The 18,384-nt window shown below is 38.8% G+C and overlaps 1 protein-coding gene across 3 annotated transcripts in view; it reads left to right on the top strand.

Annotated features, from left to right (window-relative positions):
* Positions 1–1,362: 1,362 nt before the first annotated feature.
* The window catches only part of ppp3cca (protein phosphatase 3, catalytic subunit, gamma isozyme, a), a 56,227-nt gene continuing 39,205 nt past the window's right edge, over positions 1,363–18,384 (top strand). For 2 of the 3 annotated variants that reach the window (XM_028458654.1, XM_028458652.1), the window contains exon 1: positions 1,363–2,104. In XM_028458654.1, coding sequence (XP_028314455.1) covers positions 2,044–2,104 — 61 coding nt within the window. In that variant the 5' untranslated portion in view covers positions 1,363–2,043. The remainder of the gene's footprint in view (positions 2,105–18,384) is intronic. The other variant, XM_028458655.1, reaches the window with a different exon arrangement.

Here is an 18,384-nt window from a genome sequence, read left to right as displayed (position 1 = left end):
TCAGGCTTTGACCTTGTTGCTGTTTTAGTTTCTTGATCAGTACAGGAAATCAGGGCTCTGAAACTGTGAACAACACTATAAGACCTTAATGCTGAAGTCACAGGTGAAACTAAAGCGTCCAGATGGACCACAATTTCAAACTACTCGCACCAACCAGTCTGTGTGCGTTGCATTTAGTTTTTTGTGTTTGTTTTTTGAACCATTTTCTGTTTTTTTATTTTATTTTAGCTTTCAGCTGCTCTTTCTGATGGAACTGATCCTCTGGTTTTATGTGTGCTTGGTAATTCTTTGTGTAACGCTGTAGGTGTTTTTCTTCTGAATGTTTCAGTGGCATTTAATGCTATTTTCAAAGTTCAATAAATCCAGATTTTTTTGTATTCGTCTGATTTCGTCATTTTCAGGTTCAATGAGGATTTCCCACGTTTATCAAGTAGCACACCACTGCCATCTAGAGGCTGGAAGCTGGTAGTGAACAATCCCAGGGAAAGAACTTGAGTATAATTTCAGTATTACTGTATTTATGTTTTACTCTGCTTTTTATCTCAATATTTATGATTTAAACAAACTTATCTCAATTTTAAAAAAACGTTTTATTTGTTTATTATAAAATAATTAAAATTAAACGAATATCTAAAATAATAACACAAATGCATAATAATTAGAAACAATGCTAATTAGTGGTGTTATTGCATCTACATAAACCCTTAAAATTGTCTGTTTTTCCATTAGCTACTATATGAGGTAAGGTATATTTAAATAAAATCCATAAGTAATTTCTAAGAAAAAATAGTGTATGTAACATTTTGTATTTATGTTGATTGGAGTACCAATGCTTTTGTACGTAATTAATAATAATGCATTGGATTTTATATATAGCACTTTTTCATAGACACTCAAAGCGCTTTACATTACTGTGCATTATTATTTCACGCCACACATGGTGGTGGTAAGCTACTATTGTAGCCACTGCTGCCCTGGGGCAGACTGACAGAGGCTCGGCTGCCATAGTGCCCCATCGCTTCCTCCGACCAACACTCACTCACACACCACATTCATGAGTAAAGTGCCTTGCCCAAGGACACAATGACTTGGAGAGAGTGGGATTCTAACCCCCAACCCTTCGGTTATTGGATGACCCAGAATGCAGTGTGCAACATTCCTGATGTTCATTCTTATCTTTTATTAGAATACATTTAAATTGGTGAAAATAATGCTCCCTTGAATACTTTTTTTTTTTTTTTTTTTTTTTTTTTTTTTAAGTTAATTTAAGATCACCTGTGGTAATGACAGTCTTGCGCTGACCACAGACCACGTGAATTATTTTTAGGACTATAAAGGTCACACTGACGGGTTGGTTTTGGTCTGCAGGCCACATGTTTCACACACCCATTTAAACTCGTTGACTGGCGGCTCTGTAGCTGTAACTCTCTCCTTTTAAGCAATTCTGCGTGTTTTTGAACGCGGCTCTGACCCACGTGTCGTGTTTCCATAGTTACGTCACGGCGGCTCCACCATGTTGTAGGAAATCCACGGCAGCTCGTCACTCACTGTCAGATTACGGTCTAAGCCGCATCTACCGGAGCCACCGTGGCCGTGAAAGCACGGCTCTCAGTGGGCAGTGCACACGCCTTTGCCCGCATCACACGGCCTGGACCCCGGACGATGTTCTGCCGACACACCGCTGACCTCGGTGTTCGGATGTTAGCCGGCTAACTAGCGGACTAAATCGGATTACCTGCGCTCCTCAGCCTCCCTCTGGGTACCAACCAGGCTTCACCCACTGTCACCCCCACCGGTTCATTCCTTCGACACGTTTGTTACAGAAAACCCACATTTTGTTGTCTGGTTAAACCTCAGCTTTAACGCTGCTACATGCTAGCCGCGGTTATCAGTTCGTTAAACTGCACCCACAGGCGGAGCTGCTTCGCAGGCTAAGCCGACCGAAGCGCTGCCTCTCCCGGCCAGAGCCACCACGGAGGTGTCGGTAGGAGCTGCGGAAGCGGACTCTGATTCGGAACCTGAAAATTAAAAAAAATCACCAAGATGTCCGGGAAAGGCAAGGATAAATTGGAGAAGCAGTCCACCACGGAGCGGCTGGTTAAAGGTGAGTCAACTGCTGGCATATTCGGTCAAAACATAGGGCCCGCGGGCCCAATCAGGGCCGGCCGTTGGTGCAATTTGGGCCACAAGGTTGCGTTTAGATTATGTAAACATCAGATATAAACATATTTGATATGTTCAAATTTCTTATTTTACATTAAAACGTGTGCATATGTGTGTACTGTACATATGGACATTAAGAAAATAACACACATGGAGCCCCCTAGGGATACATTCTATATTCATGCAATTATTTATTACATGCAATATTTGTCATGTTTTTACTTTTCTACTGTATCTATCTTCTCCTTTTTCTCTCTACATTTGCATACTTTTATTTTTTTATTTTATTTTTTATTTTTTTTCTATATACATGGCCGTATGCTGGGAGGAGAGAAAATAAGAATGTCATTACATGCTGATGTGTTTAGGTGCTGTGTAATAAGAGGAAACATCTTCAATTTTGAATTTTCACACACACAAGCTATTGTTAATGGCAGCTGTCACAGCAGTTGTATAATCATGGAGCTTTCCCTAAGTGTAAAAAAAAAAAAAAAAAAAGCTGATACCTTCCCGAGAGCTGTCACTTGCTAACAATACGACTACTGTACTAATATTAATTGTCTACAGTCGTGGAAATTAGCATGTGACTTCCCACAGAAAGGCTACTTGGTGCTAACATGCCGCAGATAGAACATGCTACTCTATTTAAAACATAAGCAGTGTTCGATTAAATGTTCCTTCGTTAAAACATTTTAAATATTTTTAATTTTATACATTCCTTGTAGCTCTAACTGCTATGTGTTGTCTTCTCAAGGGAGTTGGACAAATTCCTGAAGTATAATGCTGCGTTCACAAATGCATCTTCTGCGTCACTGGACGCATCTGCCGCACAAAACGTTCCGCAGGTTGTGCAGGATAAAAAAAAATTCAAAATCAAAACACTCCTTTTTCTCCTCTCATAAACAAACCACCAGTGAAAAAAGCCGGTGTGATTAACGGCTAATGCTATTATAGCTCAGTGCTACAACTTTTACCTGCTACTACCACTTCCTCGCTGATTCTCCTCCACGCCAAATCCTTCCTATCCACTCCAGGTTATGAAGGCCGTGTCATACAGCTCCAGGTGGTCACACACAGCTTCTACTCCATGGTTGAACAGACCGCTGTCCGTGTTGACGGCCTGACGTCATCGTCAACAAGACGATGATTGGCTATCGTCATGCGAAACAGTCGCAGGAGTTCAATATTTTCAACTCTTGCGGATATGACGAAAAATCAGGAGTGCGCTCGCACGGCAAACGCTCTTGACTCGTGGATCGGACCGCACCGCCGCACAGGAAAGATTTAACCTCTGGGCCACGTCTATCCATTGACTTTGTATGTAATCTGGTCACACAAACATTTTGTGATGCATCTGGTGTGAACGCAGCACAAGTGTACAAGATTACTTTTACTTCTAAATGATTTAGCTAAAAATTATGTGGGCTGCAGATCTTAGGCATATTTTAGTTGCCTATAGTTATAGGTGGATTTAAAGAGCACATGACTAAGTAAGTAAATCTTTTATTTTCTTAAAACTTTCATGCAAAGGCAAAATAAGTCGTAACCCGTTTCCAAGGGGTCCATAACCCACTTTTAAGTTCATACCGACCTGCTCAGGAGAAAATATAAATATAATATTAAACCTGGGTCATCTAGTCTTTAACTTGCCATGTAAAAACACCATTCCATCATTTAAGTTACACTGGGAGCATTTATTGTATAGAATCAAATAATCAAGTCCTGCCTGACTGTAGGAGCTGTGAGTAGATGAATACGTGTGGTGTCAGGAGGACTTTATGGATTTGTGTGCAGTGGTTTGGTTGGTACAATGGTGGTGATAATCTGTGACATCATGTTTACCGTTTCTAGGTCAAACAAACACATTATTTCCAATAAAAAAAGTACATATGTTGTGAATATTCTGAGTAAGTTACAAGACTAAAAACAAATAAACAGCTTAATAGAGTCTTTCTCGACACTTAACAGAAGCTCCTGATTCCTGATGATAGATAATTGTAATTATATTAATAAGTAAAAACAAAAAACTAAACCCTGAACATAAAACTCTGAATACATCCGCTTTGGACTGATAATATATTTGACTTGGAAATTGGTCATAAATATCATAAATGCAGTTAACTTCACGGATCGAAGTTAATCTTTAATCCATCTACTTAATGTTGTTCAAAGTTATTCTGAAATGTGTAGGAATTGTTGTATTTTGGGAAAACATAAAGATCTGTTAATTGTGTAACTTGTGTTATTGTCGAGCTCCAGTAATGTGAAAAATCAATCGTAGTTGTTTGAAAAGTTGATCTTTCCCTTTTATGATAGTTTTATGATTCAGTTTTGATCCATGTCTGGTCCTCTGGTCCTTCTAGATTTCAGATTTAGATAGTTTCTTCATTCAGTTTGTTGTGTTCTACAAAAACATATATATCGGATTTTCTTTCATTGTGTGAATTCGGAGTCCTCTGTAAACTGCATGAGTGGAATTGAACCCTTGTTTTTGAGTTGACGAGCAGCACTAACTATCCTGGGGAAGGCCGTTTGCTCGGCTGTTAAGCAGAAGTCGTTCCTTCTGGTGTCCTTGGTACTTATTTTGGATGGATGATGGTATCTGAAGTTTCTAGGCCACTGATCGTTCTGGGAGCTCCCGAGGTCCGCTCATGTTACGGGGCAGGGCTCCACAAGATGGATTCCTATGCACTGAGGTTATTGTGGCTCGTTTAACGGACACAAAAGCATTTGTTGTGTCTCTCAAAGACAGGTCAGGGCGAGCCAAGTCTGTGGCAGCGAGCCCAACCCCACCCGTAAGACTCCTCTGTCACTAGCGCTCTACTTAATGCTGGTCAGGGCAATGGGAGTGTGCGTTTAGCCAGAAGGACTGGAATGCTGAAGTTTGAGCCAGCGGCGAGAGAGTGAGTTAATTGTGGAAAGAATCTCCCTAGCGATGTTCCCAACATGGCAAGTGAAGAGAGAGAGAGAGAGAATACACGCACCATCGAGAGAAACTTGGGAAAGCCAAAGGGTGTTTTCCTTGTACGCTGGGACCTGTGGTTTGGTGGTAAAATGTCAAATGCCAAACAAGCACTGAAATATCCCCCCACTACCACCACCACCACCATTACTACCACTACCCGATGGTGTTTCAGTGTGGTGCAAATGGAGGGTTAAGGTTGGGTATGCGTCAAGCTACAAACTTCAGGTTCATTAACTTTAAGGAAAAGCCAGTGATGGAAGAAGGTGGAACAAATCGACCAAATATAGAAACATAAAGTTGACCCCTCTAATGATAGAGCTGTTAACCCCATGGTACTAAAATGCCTTGTTGATGCCAGAGGTCAGAGAAGAAAGGACAAACTGGTTTAGTTGATAAAAAAGCAACAGAAACTCAAAGAACCTCTGGTAGAACCAACAGAAGAATGCATCTGACAGCATGGCCGACCCTTTAGTAGCACATTTATACACTATTTATTTACCACAAATGAAAGTTAAAGAACTAAAGACTGGAGGATTATTTCTATAGGATCTCTGATTTTTCTTTAAATAATTTCCTATAGTCAAAACAATACATGTTTTAAACCACTGAAATCAAACTACATCTTTTCTTTCTTTTTTTTTTTTTGATTGAAAGAGTACATGACTGTGGTTGGCCTGGACGTTTCATTCTATGCAGTCTTTAACCAGGCTGTTAGATAGCCACATCTGCAAGAAATCCTCATGTAACTTACAGAACACTTCGGATCTCAGCCAACAGTCTATAAGTCTGACATCAAGATGCCCTTTAATAATGTCTTTACGTAAAGTTTTAAAGCATTTGTGTCAAACTCAACGTTCGTGGCAAGACATCGAGCTGGCCAGAACTTTAAATCTGGTCATCAGGAGGTTTGTAAATCCTAATCATTAACGGGAAAACAAAAACAAAAAAAGGCACCTGACATATCGTATTGTATAGCTTAGGTTGTGAAAAATGTTTATTAGACTTAAATCTTACATATTGTGTATTTTTGAATATTCTGTATAAAGAGTTATAAAGGGTATCTGGCAGAGCTTTCGAGGTGCGGTCCACGCAAAAATAGATGGCACTGTATCCATAATATCTTTCTAGTTTTACAGTTAGCATCGTTTCATCAAGTTGTGTTGTAGTAATGTTGTTTTTCTTTGTTTTCCAAGTGGAGTTTCTAAGAATCAATAAAGCATAAACAAGTTTCTATAAACGTACACTTTAGGGAGTGAACATGCTGTTTGTTTGCTGATGTGATGCCAAACTGCTAAGAATAAAAGGAAGGATCTTTTTGTGAACGAGCAAAGCTGAAGTAGTTTATAAACCGTGCTACTTTTAACTGCTTCGGAATCAGAATTGGCTTTGTTTTGCACAGTACAAACTTTACAAGAAGACATAGAATATGAACAGAACGTTGTTCAGTTCCTGTTGTTTGTTACTGAAGGCTTTGCTCTTGAGCAGATTATTTTGGAAATTATAATCTTGAGCAAGAGTTTATGAGTTGAGTGGGCTGAGCTCCAGTATACTTGACCATTGGGACCCTACATTTATCTGGTTGAGTCTCAGATGGACACGCCCACTCTTTCTTTCACACCTGGCAGGTTTGTCTTGTGAGGATGACGCATCAACAGATAATTAGAGCAGCCTGAAGTGGAATTGAGGATTCATCCAACCACCACCTGAGCCATTCACCGCTACCCATCCGTATCTTTGTAATTCAATCCCCTTTCATCATTGTGTGTGTTCTGAACAATAGCACATGGCTCGTGTCGCCGTCACACATATTACCCTGCTGGGTGGGCGGGACGGCAGATAGTCCTCTTTGTTTCCTCAGATGGTTCGCTGCCTCTCTCGTGTGTGTGTGTGTGTGTGTGTATAAGTAATGATAATTAGCGCAGACACTCTCTGATAAAAAGCCATCCTCAGGGTTGATGGCAGCTTATTATTGTATCATTAGGTTATTATTCTTAGCAAAACATTTGTTTTAACATTCAGTTTAAACTGTGTGTGTGGGTGTCCATATTTTAACTGATGTTAAATGTAGATTCTTGTTTGTTAATGCAAACGAAATATCTCAGATTAATTTATGTAAAATTAATGACTTCCTTATCCTTAATTAAGCATATCAAAACCATCTTTTATATCTTTAAAGCCAGTGTATTAGCACTATAACAGATCAGTTAAGAGGAAGGAAAAAAACCCCTTTGTAAAAGCTCACATTTCCACTATCATTGTTTAGTGAACTTGTCAATCCTAATGACTGTATTAAAACACCACAGCGGGGATCGCTCCTTAATCTTAAACTCCAGTTTACACGGCCTCTTCATACCTGGACCATCAAAGATTGGAGAAATGTTTGCTGGTTTGACGAGTCTGGATTTACATTGCCAGGTTCAGAATATCGCTCAGAATTTGGTGTGAACATCATGAAAGCATGAATCTATCATGCCTCAGATCAGTGGTTTGGGCTTTTGGAGATTTGTTGGTGATGCTCCTGAGCCAACAACCCTGCAGTAACTGCATACTGCTTTATAGTCCATACGAACACTTATCCCTTAAGAAGGTTTCTAGTAGGCTTTACACCGATCTGATGAGCCGATATTTTGCATTTTATGCAATTAATGTGATCGGCTGTAATGTCTAAATTTGCTGATCTGATCAATGACGTCATTGTCGTGATGAAACTTTCTGTAGATGCTCCCATTGCATTGTTTTATCCGTCTAATTTAGACTGAAGAGTTGTTTGCTTTACATGACACCGCTTTATTTCACTCATATTTCTGAACAAAGTTGAAAACCTGAGTGAACGGCAAAAATGCCCGAGCATGTTAAAAGTGAGAGTCCTAAAGCAGAGAGATGCCTCCCGTTTACTTTCGCTTTCATAGCGGACACTTCTGTCCATTTCAGGGTGATTGTGGACAGAAGCGTGCGTGTGTGCGCGCCCCACCTGTGCTGTGCACATGTGAATACGGACTATAAGCAACAGCAGGTTTTGCGATGCCACAGTCAGTAAATATGTATTTGGCTGCTAATGCTAATGCTAATGGAGGCTTCACGTAGTTCCAGTGTGGTCTGCCTCCACAGCTTCATCTCCAACTCTAGTTGCCTCACAGCAGTCATTGAGTATGACATGGAACTCCGGTTTAATTTGCCAATCACTAAGAACGGCATACAGCTCATGATCAATTTGCTCTGGTCTCACACGCTCCCTAACTCCGCACAGTGGTGGAGCGACTAGGGCATTAATTTGCAGTTAAAGGGCCACGCACCCACACACACACACTGACAACAAATGTTATGGAAATTCTTCAACTCTTCCACTCCCTCAGTCACAAGGCTGCGTTTAGGTCCCGAAAAATAGTACCATTTGATTTTTCGTGAATCTGTATCAGGTATTACCGAAGAAATTTGGTCGTTACCTAAAAAACAACCTGAATTCATATGGTCGGATTGGTGATCGGTTATTGTTTTTTTTTTTAACTCACTGATCGGTGATCGGCCTAAAAATCCTGATCGTGTAAAGCTTAGTTTCTCGGCAGCTACTTAATGATTCAAGGTAGAAAGAGTCAACGTGGAAACGGGTGACAATTATAGACCATAAATCTATTAAAGGGGGGTATTATGTTTTTTTTTTTCAGGCACAACTATGCTACTCAATATTGTTTGGAAAATGCAGCAAATACAAAAAATACTTTAAAGAAATTTCTCTCTGCAACACTGTTCATGACGCTTTGATTTTGCCTCTGTCTCTTTAAGAAACTCCCTGCCTGTCTGACACGCCCATGGACACTCCCCCCTTCAATACGTCATCCCAATTTGCATGGATGCTGTTTACTTCTGTTTTTCTGTGCGCTGAAGGCATTTTTATAAAGACAGGTAGCTCGACCGATCGACAGTTCTCTCTCAGGTGTTTGCTAATTGCGACTGCAGCTGTTTTGACGGAGGTACGCCCTGGAAGCAGGGGAGGGGAGCGAGTAAGTTAAAAGTTAAATCTGCAGAGGCGAGTGCTGTGGGCAGAACTGAGGAAGAGAACACAGAACGAGGGAGGGGCCTCGTCCCCAGGCAGAGCCTCGTCCCCTTCAGGAGAGAATGACCCTAACATGATACATCGCTTGAAAAAGTGATTTTTACATGATACCCTCCCCTTTAAAAGTTTTCCAAATGGATCCCTCTGATAAACATTCTTTCTTATAGTGTTTTACCTTAAGAACTAGAACAGGTGTTGACCTGTTTTCTGTTCTTTTTCGCTCACAAAATAAAGTCCAAGTCCAAAAGCCATTCAAAGTTGGAGGAACTTGGCATCACTGCTGATGGATCAATGATGGGAACCAGGAAATAAAGTAGAACCACTGAGCAGCTACAGTCCAGAGAGAAGTAGGTCCTACTTGTCCAACAGATCCTTCAAATATTCAGTGCCAGCCATTTTCAGATTTTCTACCCCCCTTCAGTGCCAGCCGTTTTCGAGCATTTTGGCTGATGTTAAAGACCCACAGAATATTTTCTACTATGACTATCTGAAATCTGACACCAGATTCTGAAAGATTGAAGCCTCTACTTTCATAAAAATAAAAAAATTGTTTCTGGCTCATTTCATTCTTTTGTAATCAGCCGTTGAATAGAGCAAGTTTTACACATATCTTCAGTTTCAGAGCAAAAAGCTGAGAAAAAAAGCCTTTTTCTAAAAAAAAAAAAACCCTGTCAGTGACTTTAAAGTTTTTTTTTTGCTTTAGTGACAACTCTAACATCTGAACATTGTTTCCTTATATAAAACAAAAAAAAACACTGAGACCAGGCTTTTGATGAAAAAATTATTTATCTATCTATCTGGTTCAGAGTTGAATGTATTTCTTACTGTATTTTGGCGTTCCTCCAACTTTCTCTCCCGTCAGTCTGCACACACAAAACTTCCTCTTCCTCCCCGACTTGCAGAGTGTCACTGTGTTCCCCCCTTTTTTTTATGGTTTTATCTCACAATCGCCACATTATCCATGAGTTCCACACATGCTCTGGTCGAGTGTGCGCTGCTGGGAACGTCAACTCTCGTACGTAGCGCCATTTTCCGTCTCGTAAACGCCTTTCCTTTCTCCCTCTGAGCTCCGCTGTGCATGGATGATCTCTCATCCAAAGGTGCGCTGCTACCTCCTACATGTCACCTATTATTTTGCTATCAGGCTCACAGGCTGGGGGTATTTTGTACCCCCCCTCACCCCCCTCCTCCTCCCCCTTCCTCCCGACACGCAGGGATGACCCGTTTGGCCGATTAGTTGATATTTTTATCTCATGATTACAACATTATCAATAATCCACACATGTTCTGTGTTAGTATGCGGTGCTGTGAGCTGCTGGATACGTCACAATATCACTCCGTAGTGCCATAATCTCCCTCGTTTCTGCTTCATCCCGCTTTGCTGGGTAGCATCAGTGGCTAATCTCACATCTAAAGGTGCACTGCTGCCATCTTCAGGGCACAGTTGGTCACTACAACACCCCACAGCTTAGATATTGATGAGGGACCTCCGCCAGGGTGTTTTCTAGTAATCCCTGTAAAAAAAATGCAAATGACGAGTTATCTCGTCAATGGCACTGAGCGTTTGGATTTGAAATGACGAGTTATATCGTCAATGGCACTGAGTGAGTTAAGGATTCCATGGGTCAGCACATCTCACATGGGCTATAAGTAGATCTGTAGTGATATCAATGATTCAAGGAACTATAGTCACTAATCAGCAGGCTAGCTTTTAAAGTTCTTCAGGAGATCTAGAGGGTAAAGCATGTTTAATTTTTTTTACTAATGCACTGAAAATTCAAGGCCGATCTCCATTATAAAGATCATTACTCGAACGTGGAAATAAAGCAGCGTTCACAAGAAATGACCCAGGTCACGATGGATGTGGAGAACCTGCTTGGAGACAGAGATGCACATAGATTAGTGTTCAGTGCTGCAGTTCATGTTTTTCACTGGGATGAAGCAGCACTTTGTGTTTTTAATCAAATAACATATTTAAGCAGCTCAATCACACATTGTTATTTAATGTATACACGAGTGGGGTCAAGTTAAACATTTTATTTTATGTTGTGCATTGTTGGAACATCACTGATTTATTCTTTGAAGCATTAATAACAATTAATCCATTTGCAGGGTTAGTACTTACAGTCAGCAATAAATGCAGTGCTACTACGCAATAATTGGCAAAATATTCTCCCTCAGTGTTTTGATCGACCATAGCTTCCATATTTTTGATTTTTGGACAAGAATTTTCATATGTGCGTGCCTCTAATTGTTAGGGGCGGGAACCTCTGGGTACCTCACGATACGATACGCGATACAAAGCTCACGATTATCTCACGATATCATGATACTGCGATGTTTGTCAGAAATCAAATCTAATCTGACATAACAAGAAAAGAAAAAAAAAATTAAGTGAAAAAAGACAACACATGAAAAAGTGTCCTATGAACAGTGACACTATTTTAGTGCAACATTTCTGTAAAGAAGTGTCAACATACCAATGTAAACGAATAAGTATCTCCAATAGCGCTTTCTGTAAACAAAAATTAGGGTCTTTCGTACCAGCGACACCATTATAGTGCAATATTCCAGTAAACAATATATTGGTTCCTTCAACAAACAGTTACAAAATTTCTGTGAAGACCTACCTGCACATTTTAGTGAAAAAGCAGAAAAGGTTTTGAAAAAAATAATTGCTTAAAAATAAAAATAAAATAAAAACACGATTCTTAGCGCAAGCATATTGAGATATCGTCACACTCCTACTAATTGTTTTCCCTTCCTTAGATCTACTTTTTACAGTTACCATCCTCTGTAGAACAGGGATGTCACACACAAGCTCTGACTAGGTCGCTGATAGATCATATGAACTTTGGTTCAAATCAATACACTTGTCCATTTTTCAAACACAGCTTTGAGACCAACGCATTCACCTGCTTCATAATATATCCCACCCACTAACAATCAATGGGTTTTACCTGTGTGCCATCCTATAGGACTCTTTAAATGATCCATCAGTGCCATAACAAAGCTTTGTTGTACTTGGCACCATATGGAGAAAATGAAATTGTGTATACCTTTTTAATCACAGACATTCTACATCAATGTGCATGTGCATGGGGCAAGGTGGGTTTTACATATGAAAACATGTATTTTGAGTATTGATGATAACGTTAAGGATTACGTTAGCGATGACGTTGGTGGCAGGGAATGTGTTTCTACCATCCTAGTTCTTGTGTTTCTAGTGTACTTGCTAGTTCTTCGGTTGATGCTCCTGTGATTGGCCAGAGCATCTTTTACTGGTGATATTTCACGGTCTGGTTGCTTCAGTGCTTCACTCGCACTCGCCCATCTCACGTCTTTTGTGGATGCCGCAGCCTTCCTTTTCCTTCTGAGTGAGGAGGCTTTTAAGTAGGGATGTAACGATTAATCGTAAGGCAGTTAAAAATCGATTCATAGGTATCACGGTTGATGTCGATTTTCTGAAAATTGAATCGCAGTACTTTTTTTAACCACAAGTGTAGGCGGTGGGCGGAGTCTGCTAATACTTTCTTTCTGGCTGCCTTCTACTCTTAAATATGTTAATAAATGATTCCTTACCCCTTAAGCACCGAAAGAATATCTGTAATATTACTTGAATATCTGTAAAAGTCACGTTTTTCTATTAGCTCTGTCTGCTAGCATAGCTTCTCTTCTTCACTGCAAGATATCTGCATGCCAACCAACCACTGTGTTACCAGCGCCCTCTGCTGGTCCAAACAAATATGACGTAAATCAGTGTAATCACGTTTTTTTTTTTAAAGTCCAATTGTTAAGGCACAAAATACATTTTCAGTTGCACTTTTTTTTAAAAAAAAAAAGAACTATTATGCAGTTTTGCATTGTTTATTATAGAACCAGAATTTAAATTGATAGGCTTCATTTTCATTTGTATTATTCCTTTATTTATTTCATTCAAGATTTATCTTTTTTTTTTGAACACTTTATTTAAAGATTTTTCAGTTTTATACAAACAAACATTTAAAGAATCAGGGCTTGTTCAAACTTATTTTACAGAGATTTACACCACAATGCCAACCAGCGGCACATGAGCCCTAAGCTTGCGAAAATATACCCATAAAAATAGAGTACACACACACAAAAACAAAAAGAAAAAACAAAAACAAAAAGAAAAAGAAAAAAAAAAAAAACAAAAAAAAAAAAAAAAAAATATGTCTATACAATACGCTGCACAACCCAACTCCTCAATGATTGAATTTTGCTTTACACATCCCACTCAAGTAAAAGGCAAACCTTCAACATAAGCAATAAAGGGCGACCATGTCCTATGATATGATGATGACCCACGTAAGCTGTACCTTAAATATTCCATTTGCAGACACATCATCAACTCTCGTACCCACTGAATAAAGGAAGGAGGTTGTACGTCCTTCCACTTTGTTAAAATGAGTCTGCGGGCCAAAAGTGATGAAAAGGCAATGGCACTGGTCTGGTACGTAGTCAATCCATGTCCACTTGGGACAACACCAAACAGTGCGGTAATCGGATTGGGATCAATCTTTCTGCCACACACATGTGAGAAAGCATCAAATATAGAACCCCAAAACCCACCCAATGCCACATAGGACCAAAACATATGGCTCATGGTGGCGGGCGACTGTTTGCATCTTGGGCACGCATCATCAGAGGTACCGTATATTCTAGCAAGCCTGGCCTTAGTGAAATAAGAACGGTGAAGAACCTTAAACTGTATCAAACAGTGTCGTATGCAGATGGACGTTGAATGTATGAGCCCGATACTTAAATCCCAGGTATCATCAGATATTTTCATGTTTAGGTCCTGTTCCCAAGAAATCTTCACCTCAGCCAAAGAAGTAGGGTCTATGTGATGCAACGCATTGTATATTTTGGAAATCTGTCCTCTGGAAATAGATTGTAACTGCAAGCAGTCTTCAAGGGGGCAAGCATGTGATTTGTTTGGATACGTGGAGAAATGCTTTGATGCAAAGCTACGGGCCTGTAAATATCTGAAAAAGTGAGATCTGGGAATATCAAAATTTTTTGCTAAGTCTTCAAATGACATAAATGAGCCATTAATAAACAGGTCCCTGAAAAACACAATCCCTTTTGTTTGCCAAATTTTGAAACCCGACTCATTTAAGGCTGGTAAAAAAGAAGGGTTAGAAGTAATAGGAGTATAAGTAAGGATCTGTTTGAAGGAAAAGTGGCGACGACATTGAAACCAGATACTGAGAGAGCTTTTAACCAATGGATTCGTGGATTTTATTTTCCCCTCTAATGGCAATGAGGAACACATTAGAGCTATGGGTGTGGTTGGAGGACTAGAACCCAGTTCCATAACAGACCAAAGTGGGCTGCCGCCCTCTTTTAATGTGCGTAGCCAGGTGGAAAGTTTTACAATATTAGCTGACCAGTAGTAATACATAAAATTTGGTAGGGCAAGGCCACCTTCAGCTCTAGAACACTGTAATCTGGATTTCAAGATTTATCTTTAGTTAAATTGCATTGTTTTGAATTGTTTATCAAGGAATTCTTTTGACAATGAAAAATAAAAGGAAAATAGTATAATATTTTCTAGTTTTTTTTTCCAAAAAAAAAAATTTGTCTACAGTCCCATTTTGTAAAATAAATCGTGAGAGAATCATACCGTGAACCCAGTATCATGAATCGAATCGTATCCGGAGTTGAGTGAATCGTTACATCCCTACTTTTAAGTAAACAGCCTCTGAGTCTGGAAGCCTTTGCTAATAGAGGCTTTGCCTAATCTGTTCTTAAGGCTCGTACCTCAGCTTACAGCCCTCTTCGAGGCCATGCCTCGTAGGCCTAGAAGCACTTACTGTCTATTTATACCACACTGGTCAACGCGTAACAGCTTGTCCTCCGCACCGGCTAGCTATGGTGTGTTTTTTTACCTGTGTGTTTGTGGGCTCTACCTGCAGTTCATAGTGGCTGTGATACTGCTACTCCAACTATAAAATGTTGATACCATGTTATCATGGACTGCATTCTAAACCAATACAGGGTCTGGGATCTTTGTCAATGTGATGGATGCACTTTTCTGCTGTTTCTGTGCTGTTATGTTCTTTGACTATTAGAGGTGTCCCGATCCGATATCAGTTCGATATCAGCCCGAAAACGAATATCGGATTTTATTGGACTGCATCTAAAATCTCTGATATATATTATATTATATTTATTCAATTGTAAAATACTGTAGATATTATGTTGAAGGTTAAAATGTATGTAACCAATTGGTTCATAATGAATGGGTCAGTTTTTCTCATACCTACTGTTGCTGACTATTGTTCTCTGTTTGACTAACATCACTTGATCAAACCTTTTCTAACATTCCACACTACAAAATAAATAATAAAAGTATGTATGATTCGTGCTGATATTGCATCGAATTGATATCGGTATTGACCAATGCTCAAGGCTGCAATATTAGTATTGTATCGGAAGTGAAAAAGTTGTATCGGGACATCCCTATTGACTATACTTAAATATAATGAAGCTATTTTTTTTAAAGTATCTAAAGCTAGAGTAAAGACCTACTGTTAAGTGCTTCCTGTGCGCTTCAACACTGATTTTTTTTTTTTAGTTTTTTTTGTTAATTATTTAGTTTTTTAGTGAAAAGCTCTTAACTTCAATGAAATGCTTTCATTAATAAACAGAAGTGTTTTTGAGAGTTTTTGAGAACTTAGAAATACTGCATTAAGTTAAATAAAGGGAGGTTATTGAGGAATATTTTCAAACTCTTAAATTCTGCTCTATAGAAACACTTTCACAAGCAGTTTTTCACTCGTGTGCCGGCACCCAAAAGTAGTAGTCCCACTCGCAGACATTTGCATGAATGTAAAAAGAAAGAAAAATATCCAGTGCTTTTATTTTGAAGGAGTTTCATTTACAAAGCAAAGCATAGTTTTCTTCAAAGCACAATGGTTTTCAGTTCTCCTTACCCACTTTACTATGGACTTGGTTTAAGAACTGTAAAATAGAAATGTTATCACAAATCACGTCAAATGTTTGGTCTAAAGCTAAGTTACTTTATCAGGGGTGTATTTCTTATTAGGGTAAGACATTGGTATACTTCAGAACTATACATATATTTTTTTATTGCAAGGCTGGGAACAGTCTAAACACAATTAATTAACCTAACATACTGTATATGTTGCGTAGATGTTCGACACTTGAAGGTCTTAGTCTCCTGCATCATGGGAGTTGAACCAATAACCCTGTGTGTTCTTATTGTGATGGAGAACTGTAAAGCAGTGCACTACTCTATCTGCCCAGGATGATAATTAATTTACTGCTAATAAAAGATAGCCTCGTGCTAATTAACTTTAGTTGCCAACACACAATGTTTACTCAGATTAATGTGAAAACGTGTAAATTATATGGATTTATAACCCCAATAATAATTAATTTGTTGGAAATACTTTTACTGCACTTTGTGTTTCTGGTGTCAAGTGGATTACGTGATTTGGACTTAAATTTCATCTGAAAATGAATGTTCATTAAAGCCTGACAGAATATGAAGCGTTCTAATGAAATAACTGAAAATGAATTGTATTGACAGCTTGTCAAGCTTTTACTATAATTACTTATTTGAACTTTTTATTTATTCAGAACATTTTTCATTCCAAACAGAACAGTGAGATGTACTGCACATGAAGACAAGGACAGATACAGAGTAATTAAATATTAATAATTGAAAAAAGCATACACACAAAAAAAAAATCATACATACAACAAGCCTGAATAATGACATAAATAAACAAGAAACATATCTAAATGGAGGAGGAGACTACTCATTTTTTTTTAATCAAAATTGGTTCCCAAATTTTCTCAAATTTTCCTAACTTCAATTGTAGATTTGCTGTAATCTTTTCCATGGTGAATAAGTTTATGATTCTGTGTCTCCATTAGAGGTGTGGGGGAAAAATTGATTCGGCGACATATCGCGATATTAATTTGCGCGATTCTCGTATCAATTCAAAATGCATCCATATTGAATTTTCCTTTCCTTTTACCTTTATTTAACCAGGAAAGTCTTTTCTACTGCAAGAGACATTGTAACTGCACAAAGAAGTGCACTGTAACCTGGGCATGTTGAACAGCCTGTGTTTTTTCAATAAAATCTAAAAAAAAAAGTACTAACTTTCTGTATTTGTTTGTTGTTCGAGGCATACACCTCAGTTAAGTTGCACTAAAGTCAAAATTGGTTTAAAAGCCACAGGCAGATTGTGTTATTTTTTATTTTAAGTTGTTGGCACATGGCATGTTAAAGCCAATGTTTTGAGTGTAAAATATGCCAATAAAATATATTTCATACATAATGTTCTCATGGAGGTGTCCACATTTACAGATTAGTTGTTTCTGAAGTCATATATATTAAAAAAAAAAAATCACATAATTAATATCGGGATATATCGTATCGTATTGTATTGTGACCTATGTATCGGGATACGAATCGTATCACCAGATGCCAGGTATTACACACCCCTAGTTTCCATTATATTATACTGGGGGGGTTGTGGATTCATCTATGAAGCTGTGATTGTCTTTTTTGTGACCAAGAGCATCTCTCTCAGCAAGTAGTTGCAATGTTTATCAAACATATTCTCCAGTAGAACACGTAAAGAGCTGGAACTAAAGGAGGTTTGACATCTACTTGTTCTTCTGTACCTCTCCATAACTCTACTATCTTGGGGCGATCCCAAAATACATGAGTAAAATGACCCCCCACCACTCCACAGTTCCTCCAGCTTAGATTAGATGTGCTGTAATATTTTGCTGTGATAGCTGGAGTAAGAAAAAAGAGCATCTTAACCTTCCAATCAAACTCCCTCCATGATGGACTATTTATGTCCTGAAGCAAAAGTGTCCTCCCAGTCCTCCTCTGTTATTATAACGTTCGCTTCAACTTCCCATTTTTCTTTGACGTCACTTACGTTTCCGGTTAATTCTTTTTGTAGTGCTTTATAAATCTTTAAGATCACCCCCTTTTTGAATGTATCCTCTGTATACGACATGAATAATTCCTTTATATTGGTTGGTTCTTTACATATTTTTTCCCCACTCCTTATGTTTCTGGAGATAATGTTTCAATTGCAAATATTTGGAAAAGTCACTGTTTGGTAAATTGAATTCCTGCTTGAGGTGTTCCTATTATCTTAAGATTTGTCCCTTTAAGACTTGT

The sequence above is a fragment of the Gouania willdenowi genome, chromosome 9, assembly GCF_900634775.1.
Source record: "Gouania willdenowi chromosome 9, fGouWil2.1, whole genome shotgun sequence".
Classification (NCBI taxonomy): Eukaryota; Metazoa; Chordata; class Actinopteri; order Blenniiformes; family Gobiesocidae; genus Gouania; species Gouania willdenowi.
Note: the sequence above shows the minus strand (reverse complement) of the source record. Positions and strands in the feature narration are given on the sequence as shown.